The sequence below is a fragment of the Synchiropus splendidus genome, chromosome 1 (assembly GCF_027744825.2).
Source record: "Synchiropus splendidus isolate RoL2022-P1 chromosome 1, RoL_Sspl_1.0, whole genome shotgun sequence".
In the NCBI taxonomy this organism is placed as follows: Eukaryota; Metazoa; Chordata; class Actinopteri; order Syngnathiformes; family Callionymidae; genus Synchiropus; species Synchiropus splendidus.
The window spans coordinates 1545031-1559936 of record NC_071334.1 but is presented as its reverse complement, the minus strand read 5'-3'; the positions used below and the strand labels follow the sequence as shown (position 1 = coordinate 1559936).

The 14906-nt window shown below is 57.7% G+C and overlaps 1 protein-coding gene across 7 annotated transcripts in view; it reads right to left on the bottom strand.

Moving 5' to 3' along the window:
- pde4dip (phosphodiesterase 4D interacting protein) overlaps positions 1–11715 on the bottom strand; it is a 44203-nt gene extending 32488 nt beyond the window's left edge. For 2 of the 7 annotated variants that reach the window (XM_053857222.1, XM_053857254.1), the window contains exon 1: positions 11410–11715. In XM_053857222.1, coding sequence (XP_053713197.1) covers positions 11410–11442 — 33 coding nt within the window. In that variant the 5' untranslated portion in view covers positions 11443–11715. Of the gene's footprint in view, positions 1–4228; positions 4634–8772; positions 8820–9759; positions 10076–11409 lie in introns of those variants that run through there. The other 5 variants (XM_053857214.1, XM_053857191.1, XM_053857199.1 and 2 more) reach the window with 5 other exon arrangements.
- Positions 11716–14906: the final 3191 nt, after the last annotated feature.

The following is a 14906-nucleotide window of genomic DNA, read 5'->3' as shown; positions in this document are numbered from 1 at the left end:
CTGGAGACGCACACACAAGTCACCAGCAGGGAGGCTCCCGGGTCACGACCAGAACCCCTCTCCGTCCCTGACCCGGCCTCATGACTCTGGAGAGAACCACTTCCAGGCTGTTGGATCACTTCCTGCCTGCCTTTATTTGGCCGTGTCATTTCCTGTCTGACTCTTCTTCAGCAACTTGACCCTCAGTCTTTCTCTGGACTTTTTGTTGTCTGTCTTCTCGCGCATGTTTTAATCTCTCGTGCCCCGACATACTCTCTGGTGCCGGTCCCGCTCTAGTCTGGCTTGGGTTCAGGACGTTACAAGGGTGGCTCCTGGTGCCTCCCAGACTGAGAGCATCCAGCTGGTGTTCCTTTCCGTCGTCCATTTCTTTTCCTCGCCAGCGTGTGTGTGGAGTAAAGCGGTCCACTAAACCAAAGGCAGGTCCTCCTCTTGTTCTGGTTCCGACAGACCCACTTGAAGACGCCGGCAGCGAGGCTGAGGGCAGAATAACAGATTAACAGCCCTAATTTGTCCTGAGGTTTTAATGGCCAAGATTATCGGCAATCCTCCGCCGTCTTCCATCACTCTCAGCGTCCCTGCGGTCGGATCGGGTTCACGTTTATGGAGCTGCCATGTGCTTCCAATTTCTCCCGCCGTCTAACAAAGGAAGGAGCGTTATGATTGGCTCAGGCTTTTTTCTAAACCTCAGAAGCTGTTTGACAGCTCGCGCTGGCAGGTTCCTGTTTCGCTCCCCTCACCAGAGAAGCCAGCGCAGCGGAACCTGGAGCCAATAACCCCGCCGTCAGCGCACCGTCATCGACTTGGTCAGGAGGTGGAAACGTTTGGGACAAGAGCTCGGCTGTCGTGACTCGCCGGCTCACTGCCATCGCTTGTTTGCACTGTAGTTTCTGGTGGAAATCCAGAGGCTCCCAACCACCGTCTCAACCACCGTTTAGGTCGAGTTCGCAGAGTCCCACTCCTCTAGTCCCCCTCGACTCGACTCGGGCACTGGCGAGTCTGATGTGATGCTGTTGTGCTGAGATAGCGGACGCTGGGAGTCAGCAGTGGGTTTCATCAGTCCTCCAACAGAATAACATGTCTGCCACCAGTCGACTTGTCTGAGAGAAAACCCAAGTCTCCGATTCCCAAACGGTGCCTGCTGCCGTGTGAACTCCCGTGGTCAGTGACACAGACTCTGAGTCCAGACATGAAGACTCGTGCGGCAGAAGCAATGGTAAGTCACACAGAGTCACTGCTGGGGAGCAGTCGAGTCGCAGCAAGTCACATGGGTCACATGGTCATCGCCTCTCAATAACCGAGTGTCATTCGAGGAAGAAAAAGCTGAGACTAGTGCGGCCTGTTGGACTTATGAGGTCAGCTGACACACCTAATGTCTGTGACTTGAAGGTCGCCTCGCAGCGTCTAAGATGATGATGATGACCTGGGGCTCTCACCAGTTGGGAGGAGAAGATGAAGCTCTCACTGACCGCTCAGTCGTCCAGGAGGGACCCGCCAGGAGAGGCGGTCCGGGTGGAGGCTTCTAGACAGAAGGAAATCCCGGGCCTCTTTCCTCCAGCTGCTGCCCCCTCGATCTCACTTCTGAGGCCGGGAAGCCCAGGGATGGCAGTGACAGGGCCACGTGACAGGAAGTGACTTGATGGCTCCAGACAGGAAGAAAGCGCCTCTTTAGAGCCGCGTCCAGAGGTCTCTCCCACCCATAATGCACCTGGCAGCGCTCCCAGGAGCCATTAGTGCCTTCCTGAGAACAAGCCGCCTTCCTCCAGAGTCTGTCCTCACGTCAGCTCCAGAGGAGGAGATTCAGGCCCGGGATCAGGGGGCGCAGGAGGGCCCACGGAAGTCCGTCACTGACACCAACAGGATCTTCTCATGAGCACAGCTGCTCCAGTGCTTGTTCTTCCAGACACCACCTGGCAGCAGAGAGTCACATCCTCCCGCTCAGTTCACCACAGCAGGCGTTTGGTCACGGCCAAACTCAGGCAGGAGTCAGCTGAGGTGAGGAGTCCTGCCTCGTGAGAAGAGCTTCTGTCCATCCGAGAGCCACGTCTTGATGGTGACTACAACTCCAACACCGTCGCAGCTACGGGAGGACAACCACCTCCTGTTTGTCACACAGCTCAGACGAGTTACTCACAGATATGACTCACAGCTCAGATGACTCAGATGACTCACAGAATTGAGTCGCAGCTCAAACAACTCACAGACACGAGTCACAGCTCATACTAATCACAGATACGAGTCACTGCTCAGATGAATCACAGATATGAGTCACTGCTCAGATGACTCACAGATACGAGTCACCGTTCAGACGAACCACAGATATGAGTCGCAGCTAACAAATCACAGATATGAGTCACAGCTCTGACGAATCACAGATATGGGTCACAGCTCAGACGATTCACAGATATGAGTCACTGATACGACTCACAGATACGATTAGAAGCTAAGACGATTCACCGAGACAATTCACCGAGACAATTCACCGAGACGACTCCCAGAGACGACTCACAGCTCAGATGACTCACAGAGACGACTCACAGCTCAGACAAATCAAGATATGAGTCACAGCTCAGACGATTCACAGATATGAGTAGAAGCTAAGACAATTGACAGACAACTCCCAGAGACGACTCCCAGAGACGACTCTCAGAGATGACTCACAGCTCAGACGACTCACAGATACGACTCACAGGTCAGACAACTCAAGATATGACTCACAGCTCAGATGAATCACAGTCACGGGTCACAGCTTAGACGGCTGGCAGATAACGAGTCACAGCTCAGACCACTCACATGAACGAGTCACAGCTGATACAACTTACAGTCAAGGGTCAAAGCTCAGACGAGTTACTCACAGATATGACTCACAGCTCAGACGACTCACAGACACGGGTCAGAGCTCATACTAATCACAGATACGAGTCACTGCTTAGACGAATCACAGATATGAGTCACAGCTCAGATGACTCACAGATACAACTGACCGTTCAGACGAACCACAGATATGAGTCACAGCTCACACGAATCACAGATATGAGTCACAGCTCAGACGATTCACAGATATCAGTCACAGATATGAGTCACAGCTCAGAAGACTCACAGATACGATTAGAAGCTAAGACGATTCACCGAGACGACTCCCAGAGACGACTCACAGCTCAGACGACTCACAGATACGACTCACAGCTCAGGCAAATCAAGATATGAGTCACAGCTCAGACGATTCACAGATATGAGTTACAGATACGAGTCACAGCTCAGACAACTCACAGATATGAGTAGAAGCTAAGACAATTGACAGACAACTCCCAGAGACGACTCCCAGAGACGACTCCCAGAGACGACTCTCAGAGATGACTCACAGCTCAGACGACTCACAGATACGACTCACAGGTCAGACAACTCAAGATATGACTCGCAGCTCAGATGAATCACAGTCACGGGTCACAGCTTAGACGGCTGGCAGATAACGAGTCACAGCTCAGACCACTCACATGAACGAGTCACAGCTGATACAACTTACAGTCAAGGGTCAAATTCAGATGAGTTACTCACAGATATGACTCACAGCTCAGACGACTCACAGACACGGGTCAGAGCTCATACTAATCACAGATAAGAGTCACTGCTTAGATGAATCACAGATATGAGTCACAGCTCAGATGACTCACAGATACGACTGACTGTTCAGACGAACCACAGATATGAGTCACAGCTCACACGAATCACAGATATCAGTCACAGCTCAGACGATTCACAGATATCAGTCACAGTTATGAGTCACAGCTCAGAAGACTCACAGATACGATTAGAAGCTAAGACGATTCACCGAGACGACTCCCAGAGACGACTCACAGCTCAGACGACTCCCAGAGACGACTCACAGCTCAGACAAATCAAGATATGAGTCACAGCTCAGACGATTCACAGATATGAGTTACAGATACGAGTCACAGCTCAGACAACTCACAGATACGATTAGAAGCTAAGACAATTGACAGACAACTCCCAGAGACGACTCCCAGAGACGACTCCCAGAGACGACTCACAGCTCAGACGACTCACAGATATGAGTCACAGCTCAGTCGATTCACAGATATGAGTCACAGATACGAGTCCCAGCTCAGATGACTCAGACATACGGGTCACAGGTCACACGAGTCACAGATAGCAGTCCCAGCTCAGGGCTCTCCCTCCACTCACTCACCATGGTGCTCGGCGCCACACTCACCTGCTCGAACTCCCTCAGGCTGCACATCTGCAGCGGTGGCCCGCGGTCCGTCGCACCACTTGGGGAATCTTCTGGGACACAGGAGGTCAGAGGTCAGTGCTGCTCCATCCTTATCGTCTCCATGTTAGCTTTCAAATCAACTTCCTCCACCTCCTCCAGCCATCTTCTCCCTGGTTCCTGCTCTACTCCTCCGACCCTCCAACTCATCCAGCTGCTGCCTCTCCTCTGGTGTCCAAACCTCCTCGAGCCTGCTCCCTGTCCCTGAAGCTACCACCCTGCCTGCACTCTCCTCCTCACCGCCTTGACTCTGCAGGACGGTGCTCCAAACTGAGACCCTGTTAGAATGAACAGCTTGAGGTTTCAAGCCTCTAAACCTTGTGAGGACAGAACAAAATGTCTTGTTCTCACAAGTCATCAGGTGGGACACAGCCACGAGGCTCAGTCTGTCTCGCCCTGGCCCTCACCCTCGCCCTCACCCTCACACTCCCTCACTCTCACCCTCACCCTCACCCTCACACTCGCCCTCGCCCTCACACTTGTTCACTCCCTCACTGTCACTCCCTCACCCTCACACTCCCTCACTCTCACCCTCACCCTCGCCCTCACCCTCGCCCTCACCCTCACACTCCCTCACTCTCACCCTCACCCTCACCCTCACTCTCACCCTCACCCTCGCCCTCACCCTCACACTCCCTCACCCTCACACTCGCCCTCGCCCTCACACTTGTCCACTCCCTCACTCTCACCCTCACCCTCGCCTTCGCCCTCGCCCTCACACTTGTCCACTCCCTCACTGTCACTCTCACCCTCGCCCTCACCCTCACCCTCACCCTCGCCCTCACACTTGCCCACTCCCTCACCCTCACCCTCACCATCGGCCTCACGCTCACACTCAGCCACGCCGTCACCATCGCCCTCACCCTCGCCCTCGCCCTCGCCCTCGCCCTCGCCCTCGCCCTCGCCCTCGCCCTCGCCCTCACACTTGCCCACTCCCTCACTCTCACCCTCACCCTCGGCCTCACCCTCACACTCCCTCACTCTCACCCTCGCCCTTGCCCTCACCCTCACACTCCCTCACCCTCACCCTCGCCCTCGCCCTCACACTTGCCCACTCCCTCACTCTCACCCTCACCCTCGGCCTCACCCTCACACTCCCTCACTCTCACCCTCGCCCTTGCCCTCACCCTCACACTCCCTCACCCTCACCCTCGCCCTCGCCCTCACACTTGCCCACTCCCTCACTGTCACTCTCACCCTCACACTCCCTCACTCTCACCCTCACCCTCGCCCTCACCCTCGCCCTCACCCTCACACTCCCTCACTCTCACCCTCACCCTCACCCTCACTCTCACCCTCACCCTCGCCCTCACCCTCACACTCCCTCACCCTCACACTCGCCCTCGCCCTCACACTTGTCCACTCCCTCACTCTCACCCTCACCCTCGCCTTCGCCCTCGCCCTCACACTTGTCCACTCCCTCACTGTCACTCTCACCCTCGCCCTCACCCTCACCCTCACCATCGGCCTCACGCTCACACTCAGCCACGCCGTCACCATCGCCCTCACCCTCGCCCTCGCCCTCGCCCTCGCCCTCGCCCTCGCCCTCACACTTGCCCACTCCCTCACTCTCACCCTCACCCTCGGCCTCACCCTCACACTCCCTCACTCTCACCCTCGCCCTTGCCCTCACCCTCACACTCCCTCACCCTCACCCTCGCCCTCGCCCTCACACTTGTCCACTCCCTCAATCTCACACTCAGCCACGCCCTCGCCCTCGCCCTCACACTTGCCCACTCCCTCACTGTCACTCTCACCCTCACACTCCCTCACTCTCACCCTCACCCTCGCCCTCACCCTCGCCCTCACCCTCACACTCCCTCACTCTCACCCTCACCCTCACCCTCACTCTCACCCTCACCCTCGCCCTCACCCTCACACTCCCTCACCCTCACACTCGCCCTCGCCCTCACACTTGTCCACTCCCTCACTCTCACCCTCACCCTCGCCTTCGCCCTCGCCCTCACACTTGTCCACTCCCTCACTGTCACTCTCACCCTCGCCCTCACCCTCACCCTCACCATCGGCCTCACGCTCACACTCAGCCACGCCGTCACCATCGCCCTCACCCTCGCCCTCGCCCTCGCCCTCGCCCTCGCCCTCGCCCTCACACTTGCCCACTCCCTCACTCTCACCCTCACCCTCGGCCTCACCCTCACACTCCCTCACTCTCACCCTCGCCCTTGCCCTCACCCTCACACTCCCTCACCCTCACCCTCGCCCTCGCCCTCACACTTGTCCACTCCCTCAATCTCACACTCAGCCACGCCCTCGCCCTCGCCCTCACACTTGCCCACTCCCTCACTGTCACTCTCACCCTCACACTCCCTCACTCTCACCCTCACCCTCACACTCCCTCACTCTCACCCTCACCCTCACCCTCACTCTCACCCTCACCCTCGCCCTCACCCTCACACTCCCTCACCCTCACACTCGCCCTCGCCCTCACACTTGTCCACTCCCTCACTGTCACTCTCACCCTCGCCCTCACCCTCACCCTCACCCTCGCCCTCACACTTGTCCACTCCCTCACTGTCACTCTCACCCTCGCCCTCACCCTCACCCTCACCATCGGCCTCACGCTCACACTCAGCCACGCCCTCGCCCTCGCCCTCACACTTGCCCACTCCCTCACTGTCACTCTCACCCTCACACTCCCTCACTCTCACCCTCACCCTCGCCCTCACCCTCACACTCCCTCACTCTCACCCTCACCCTCACCCTCACTCTCACCCTCACCCTCGCCCTCACCCTCACACTCCCTCACCCTCACACTCGCCCTCGCCCTCACACTTGTCCACTCCCTCACTGTCACTCTCACCCTCGCCCTCACCCTCACCCTCACCCTCGCCCTCACACTTGTCCACTCCCTCACTGTCACTCTCACCCTCGCCCTCACCCTCACCCTCACCATCGGCCTCACGCTCACACTCAGCCACGCCGTCACCATCGCCCTCACCCTCACCCTCGCCCTCGCCCTCGCCCTCGCCCTCGCCCTCACACTTGCCCACTCCCTCACTCTCACCCTCACCCTCGGCCTCACCCTCACACTCCCTCACTCTCACCCTCGCCCTTGCCCTCACCCTCACACTCCCTCACCCTCACCCTCGCCCTCGCCCTCACACTTGTCCACTCCCTCAATCTCACACTCAGCCACGCCCTCGCCCTCGCCCTCACACTTGCCCACTCCCTCACTGTCACTCTCACCCTCACACTCCCTCACTCTCACCCTCACCCTCGCCCTCACCCTCACACTCCCTCACCCTCACACTCGCCCTCGCCCTCACACTTGCCCACTCCCTCACTGTCACTGTCACCCTCACCCTCGCCCTTGCCCTCACACTTGTCCACTCCCTCACTGTCACTCTCACCCTCGCCCTCACCATCGCCCTCACCCTCACACTCCCTCACTCTCACCCTCACCCTCACACTCACCCTCACACTTGCCCACTCCCTCACTGTCACTCTCACCCTCACCCTCACCCTCACACTTGTCCACTCCCTCACTCTCACCCAAACCCTCGCCCACTTCCTCACCCTCACCCTCTCCCTCACACTTGCCCAGTCCCTCACTCTCACACTAACTCTCGCCCTCGCCCTCACACTTGTCCACTCCCTCACTGTCACTCTCACCCTCACACTTCCTCACTCTCACCCTCACCCTCGCCTTCGCCCTCACCCTCACACTCCCTCACTCTCACCCTCACACTCCCTCACCCTCACACTCCCTCACCCTCACCCTCGCCCTCACACTTGTCCACTCCCTCACTCTCACCCTAATTCTCACCCTCACCCTCACCCTCACTCTCACCCTCACACTCACCCTCACTCAGCCCTGCCAGGCTGCACTTCCACAGCAGCTCTCACATGGCGCCGCCATGACTCTAAGAGCTCGATTCAACACTCAGGAAGCAGAGGAGGAACACAGAGACGTTCAATTCTCCTCTGACTCAGACGCAGCGGAAAGTGTGAGGAAACAGTCGGCAACCAAATGGCACGACTGTGCCAAGATGTTTCCACCAACAGTGGTGAGGACACATTTCTCCACTGAGGACAGCAGCAGCACAAGAGCCTGGGCTCCGTCGCCTGCTGATGACATCACTCCCTGGCTCGACAGCAGAGTCATGCTCTGCACCACGGCACCACCAGTGTTCTATAAAGCCTCCTCAGGTCCGTCCTCGCTCCACAGAACCCCTGCACATCTCTTCTGAGTTCACTGGCCTCCAACAAGTCCTGCTCCTCACACACACTCCCTCTGCTGGGCCTCCAGACGAGTCACAGCTCAGATGGAGTCAGATATGATGAGTCACGGATCAGATGAGTCCCATCTCAGACAAGTCACGGATATGAGTCCCATGTCAGACGAGTCGCAGACATGAGTCCCGTCTCAGAGCGAGCCTGCTCCCGGTGCGTGTGGAGACTCGCTCTAATGACTCGTCTGACTCCTGCCACACCACTCTCCATTGCAGAGGAAGTTCCCAACTCACCCATGTCAGGTCCGAGGCTGCCGGGCCGCCGCTCTGCTCCAGGCCGTCTGAAAGCACAAACTCTCCTCAGTCCCAGTCCTCCACCTGTAGTGGTGACCCGTGTGTGTGTGTGTGTGTGGAGTCACGGCAGCTGAGAGGCGGGGGAGGGGCCGGTCTTCCCACTGACATGTCGGAGAGACGGCAGTCACACGGCTGCTGAGTCAGCACGCAGAGACAGTAAACAAAGGAACCTTTCCACAGGGAAGACCAGAACCAGGGCGCGGGAAGGTCAGCTGAGCAGCAGGGGCCGCAGCAGTTGCCAGGCGTGCGAGCCAGGGCCCAGCAAAGCGCGGCGCAGGGGCCACATGGGGCCCCCAGGAGGTCAGAGAGAGACCACACTACTGCTGCAGAAGAGCCTCCACTTCAGTCTTCAAGACGGTTTTTCAGATTTCATTTTTCCAGAAGTATTTTCTAGTTCCCCTCCAGGGAAAGAACCCAGGGGCCATGATGGGGCCCAGATGGACGGCAAAGCAGGATGGGATTTTGTTTTGGGTTTATATGAGATCAAAGAACATCGTGGACCTCGGCTGACCAGTAAGAGTTGAAAGGTCACCTCTGAAAGCCAAGGCCCTGGTGCGCCACAGAGAGCCGACTGAACCCCAGTTGGCCGGTGCATGTCGGCGCTGTCCCAGGACACTTCGGCTGCGAGACTCCGCCCACCCGCCGGCGGGTTCATGCTTCCTAACCACAGGTTCCAAGCCTGCAGTGACCTGCTCATTACGGCGGTCAGGACTGTAATTACCGCGGCCTGTCGTCTCTCACAGACCCAAGTCTGATCCGGTCCCAGCCGCGGGACTCTGTGGCCGCCATCTTGTCTTTGGTGAAGCAGGTGTGAAGGTAAACATGTGAGAGCTTAAGCTAAGCTAACGGCGGCTGCTCTTGCTCGGGTGAGCTCTGTGTTTACTTGAGCTGGTTCCGGACCAGTGGCGTCAAACAAGCGGCGCTCACCTTCCCCGGCACAGGAAGCCGCTCATGGTCGATGTCCCAAACAGATCCTGGCGGCGAGAGTCAGGGCAGGTCCGGGGCTGAGGGTTCGGAGCGAGCCGAGAGGTGGGTTCCCAGAGGAGCCAGTGCAGCCCGCAGCAGCTCGACGTGGCAGCAGCGGCAGCGGGAGGTAAACAGAGCTCACACACACACACGGAGCTGCAGCATGAAGGAGCGCTGTCTTCCACCCGCCAGGTGTGAGTGTGTGTGTGTCACAGCTTCCTGCCAGCGCTTGCAAAACACTCACACAACTGTCGATTGACTGTTTGCTCCTGGAATTCGGTGCAGCCGGGTGGAGTCCCGGCCCCCCTCCTCCCTCCCCCTCACCCTGCAGGTGTGTGACGAGTCAGAACAGGCTCCCAGCAGGTAAAACGGGCTGCAACTTCAACACAAGGGTTCTGACCGGCGTGTCAGGCGCCGCCTCCCTCCTGGGAGGGTTGGACCCAGGACCCGTCGGGTCATGTGGTGTCGCCATCAGAACTTTGAACCCAAACTCAACCTGCTCGCTGCCACCTGCTGGTTCCTCCAGCTCACTGCGAGCAACCACACTTCCAATGCTCCAGAAGCTACTGAGCCACGCAGATGACTCGCCGCTGCTTTCCAGCCACTGAAGCGACTCCACATCCATCAGAACCTTCAGAGGAGCCACCGGCTCCTGAACCTTCAGCTTTTCATTGATGAGGTTTGCTGTAAACTCTGGGCTCTGACCCGCCACCAGATGTCGCCTGAGGTCCCTGTTGGAAATGCGCTCCGTCTGCAGCCACCTCTGAATCCGAGGGCAGCCGATCAGCAGACGCTGAGCGGCGCCAGTGTCTCAGTGTCTCAGAACTAACCGTCCATTTTCAACATCAAACCCGGTGGAGAGGGGCGGAGCCTGACACCCGCACAGGTGAGGTCAGACCCGAGTCCTGGCTGCTCCCCAGGTCCGGTCCACAGTCAGCACATGGACCTGTACAGGTCAACGGTCTGAACCCAGGAGTCACGGCTCGCCTGCCTCACACTCCTGACTCACTCACTTGGCTGCACGTCGAGTTATGCAACTGAGGAAAACAACAAGTCGCTCAGGAATGTCGGGTCAGCAAGACTCTGGGCAGTCAAGCGTATACTTGAGCAGCAGCCGAAACATTATGACCACCTGCGGGGGCACTGAAACCTTCCGCTGACGTCAGGGCAGTTTTGAGGGGTCTGTCTCAGGAAGAGGTCCAGGTACCCCGACAGCTGCAGGTCACATGACTCCTGAGATCAAGACTGAGCAGGCCATTGCTGGTAAGAGTCCCCAGCTGTCACCGTACGACACCTCGGGGGGGCGTATACAATCGCAGTGGCTGAAGCCAAGAGGCCCAGGCAGAGGGCGCACTGACCGAGTCTCTGAGACACTCGCCCACCTCCACCTGGAGAAGAGCTGGTCCTCTGTGGGACCCTGTCCTCAGCAGGCCAGCGACCTGGGCCAGACTCTGCTGGTACTGGTCCCACACGAGACCCTGACCAGCACAGAACAAGACAACACCAACGGTCACAGACGCGAGGGAACAGAATAGTGAAGTAGCTGTGACTCGGCTGAGACTCCAGGAAGTGATCGGTGTAGAAGTCACGTAGAGAGAGAGAGTCACGTACCTCCAGACGCCACCGCAGCCACCTCCTCTTCATCAGCAGACAGAGAGAGAGAGCCGGGTCGCTCCTGACCCGAGTCGCTCCTGACGTGGGTCGCTCCTGACGTGGGTCACTCCGGACTCGGTCAAATCCTGACTCTGTCAACTCTCGACTCAGTTCAATCCTGACCCTAGTCGCTCCTGACCTGAGTCGATTCTGACCCGAATTGCTCCTGACCCGGTAAAATCCTTACTAGGTTAACTCCTGACTCGGTTTGCTCCTGACTTAGATAGTTCCTGACTGGGGAGGCTCCTGCCTCGGTTCACTCCTGACTCTGTTTGCTTTGGACCGACGCTGGTCAGCATCAACCTGCCGCCAGTGATGCTGTGCCCCCCCTCCCCCCTCCTGACCCACTCACTAATGGAACGCCCCCCCCTCGACCCCCCTCCTCCCGCCCCATCTTCCCTCGCGGCGCTGTCGGCTCCCACGTGATCACACGTTTCACGTGACGCAGAGTCGCGGACGCGATGAAATCAGGGCAAACAGAAGCGACATGACCAGGTCACGTGACCCGGCGGCGAGCACAATTCAAAGTGGAGTTTCACTTTATAAATGCGCGCATCATTGCTCACGGTGTGTGTGTACAGCGCACTTGTGGGGACCGACTCTTAAAACACACCTTGTAGGGACTGTTTGCTGGTCCCCACCAGGTTAAGCCTCAGTTGGTGGATGAAAACGTCTAAATAGAAGCGACAACAATGGGGTTTCCATTTGTTTTGTTTTGGATGGTTAGACTGGGGGGTGGGGTGATGGCCAGGAGAGGTCCTCATAAAAACATGACACGTCTCCACAGCCAATCAAAAGTAAGGCATACAACACACACACACACAGGAGCCGGAACACCAGCGCACTGGCGCACACACGCGCTCTCCCAGCAGCCCAGGAGCTAGCAGCTAATGCTAATGACAAAAAACCGTGTGAGGAGGGGAGTCTGGGCCTCTTCCCCTCAGCTGCTGCCCCCACCACCCGATCCCAGCGGCGCAAGCCTCCGGTCCTGGTGTCACGGCTCACACTCCGACCCGGTGCATGTGTCCCACCTGCCGCGGAACAAGGCGTCGTGATTGGCTGACACGAGCGGAGCTTTGTTTTTACGACTAAAGGACTAAAATACCTTCAGATGAACGTAGTTTTCTGCTGTGGAGTCGATTGTGGTTTCTGTGCGACATCAACGAAAAACAAAGCTCCGCTCGTGTCAGCCAATCACCACGCGTTGTTCCACAGAGAAGAAGGGACATAAACAAAAAAGAAAATGGCCATGAAATCCTTGATGTCAATTCCCTCTGGCTCATTGAAACATTTAAAAAAAAGGTCTCATATGTGACGTCATCGCTCCGCGGCAGGTGGGACACGTTTGGTCGCTCCACCGGCTTTGACTCATCCAACCTGTGGGAGCAGGAGGTGGCGCGCGCCCCCTGGTGGCCGGAGGGCGTAGTGGCAGCTCCACAGTGGAACAACACAAACGTTTCCTCCGCAGCTCTGACGCCTGCCACTTACACTAAATGGATAATTGTGAAAAAATAAACTGTGGGGTCCACGAGCCGCGGGCCGGATACGTGTGTGTGTGTGTGTGTGTGTGTGTGTGAGGGAGCGAGAGAGCAGCAGAGGGCGAGCGAGCCGAACTCACCAGGGTCGGAAAATGAGAGTCAGACTTTTCCACGGCAGGCGTTGGCTCCCAGCGACTGGTTTTGGACCAGGAATTCGCTCTGGCACGAGATGTGACAGTGATATTCATTTCAGCGCTGGGCCCGGTTCTGACACACACACACACGCACGAAAGCTCCAGCTGAACCAAAACTATTAGAGAAAACTCAAACTGCCTTCAAAGCAGGGAAAACATTCCTCATGGCCTCGAGTTCTCGCCGCTGATCAAACAGCACATGAGGACCTGCAGCATGTGCCCACATTTGGCCGGTTCTGATCCGAACCCCGGATCGTGTTTCTCAGAATAATCATCTCCAACTGGCGGGTCTGGAGTCCATTAGAGTCCAGATGAGCCGCTCCTCTGCTGTGGAGTCGAGCATGGAGTCGGGAGAAAAGCGGCGGGCGTCATCGCTCCGCGGGCACTCGGGACAGGGTCCGGGATCAGACGGACCGACAGAGCCTCGCTCCGGGTCTCTAGCTCCAGCTCGGAGCCGAGGGACTTCTCTGGACGCCAGTGCTTCAGGACTCAACTGGTGTGTGTTCCCACACTCCAGGGCCAATCCCTGACTTGTCATCTAGTCCGAGTTCAGGAGGTCCAGTCAGCCAGAGGTTCACTGGAGCCACGCCCCCCCCCACACAGAGACTCCACTTTGGGCCACTTCCTCCAACAAATAAACTCATTTGGAAGCAGCTTCCGGAAGCTTGAGGGCGGATCTGCCCACGGGCCTCGGCGCCAACGCTTCACTTCCTGTCCAGCGAGTCCGTCCTGTGCCACACCGTCGTCAGACCGTGCTCACGGGAGCCTTTTGAAGTGGCCAGACTCTCTTGGGCCCTCGGCAGTGGACAGGGGCTACGCTGGGCTCCACGATTCCAACAACATTGACATCACTTCCTGCCGCTCAGGCTGACTGACCGCTGCTATCACAGCTGGCCCCTGGAGCAGCTACTGACCACTGCGCACCTCGACAGCCTCAGCAAAAGCATGTCGCTCCGCCCTGAGGGCACAGTGTTCCGGCTGTAATGTCAGCGGGGGTCCAGGCGAGGGCGCAACACTGCTGCTCATGGATCACACGGCGGACGTGCTGGGCCGTTCTTCAGCCTCCACAGTATTCAGCACTTGTACTCGCTGTTGCAGTACTGCAGTACACGGCAGTTGCTGTTATACTCACGGATCTTTTTAAGAAGGTCCACATCACAGGAGAGTGACTGCAGTAATAACACTGTAAGGCAGTAGTCGTGCAGGTATGGGAGCAGCAGTGCAGGCCCAGGTTTGAGTGGCACCTCAGGGGGGTGAGAACTTCCAGCCAGAGCTCTCAGCAGAAGACGAGAGGGTCACACGGCAGACAGCGTGGCTCCTCTGGTCTCCACCCCTCTGGGCCCCGGCAGCACCAGACCCAACAGTCACTGTGACTCATGGGAAAGTTCCTGACTCACTGAGACACAAGAGTTCCAGAAGCAAGTCATCCCACAATCCGCTTCTCTTCTGGATCTCCTCCTGGTCTCCCCTCCTGTTGTCCTCTTGATCGACTCCGAGTCTCCTCCTGGATCTCCTCTGGAGAGCAGAGGAGCCCAGGCTCCACCCTGCTGAAGGTCACTAGTGTCCAGGTTTGCTGCAGGTCCAGGTGACCAGTCTGGACCAGTCTGGGGGTCCTCAGCTGAGATGTGATGGAGCTCTTCTGGCCACAGAACAGCAGGACCTGCCACTCCCTGAGGTGCCGGGGCGGATGTTGGCCAGAGAGTTTGGTGAAGCACAGAGTGACGCGCTTGGATTCCTTCCCTCAAACATTTGGATCTTTCATGTCTTGAACGGAAAACAAGGC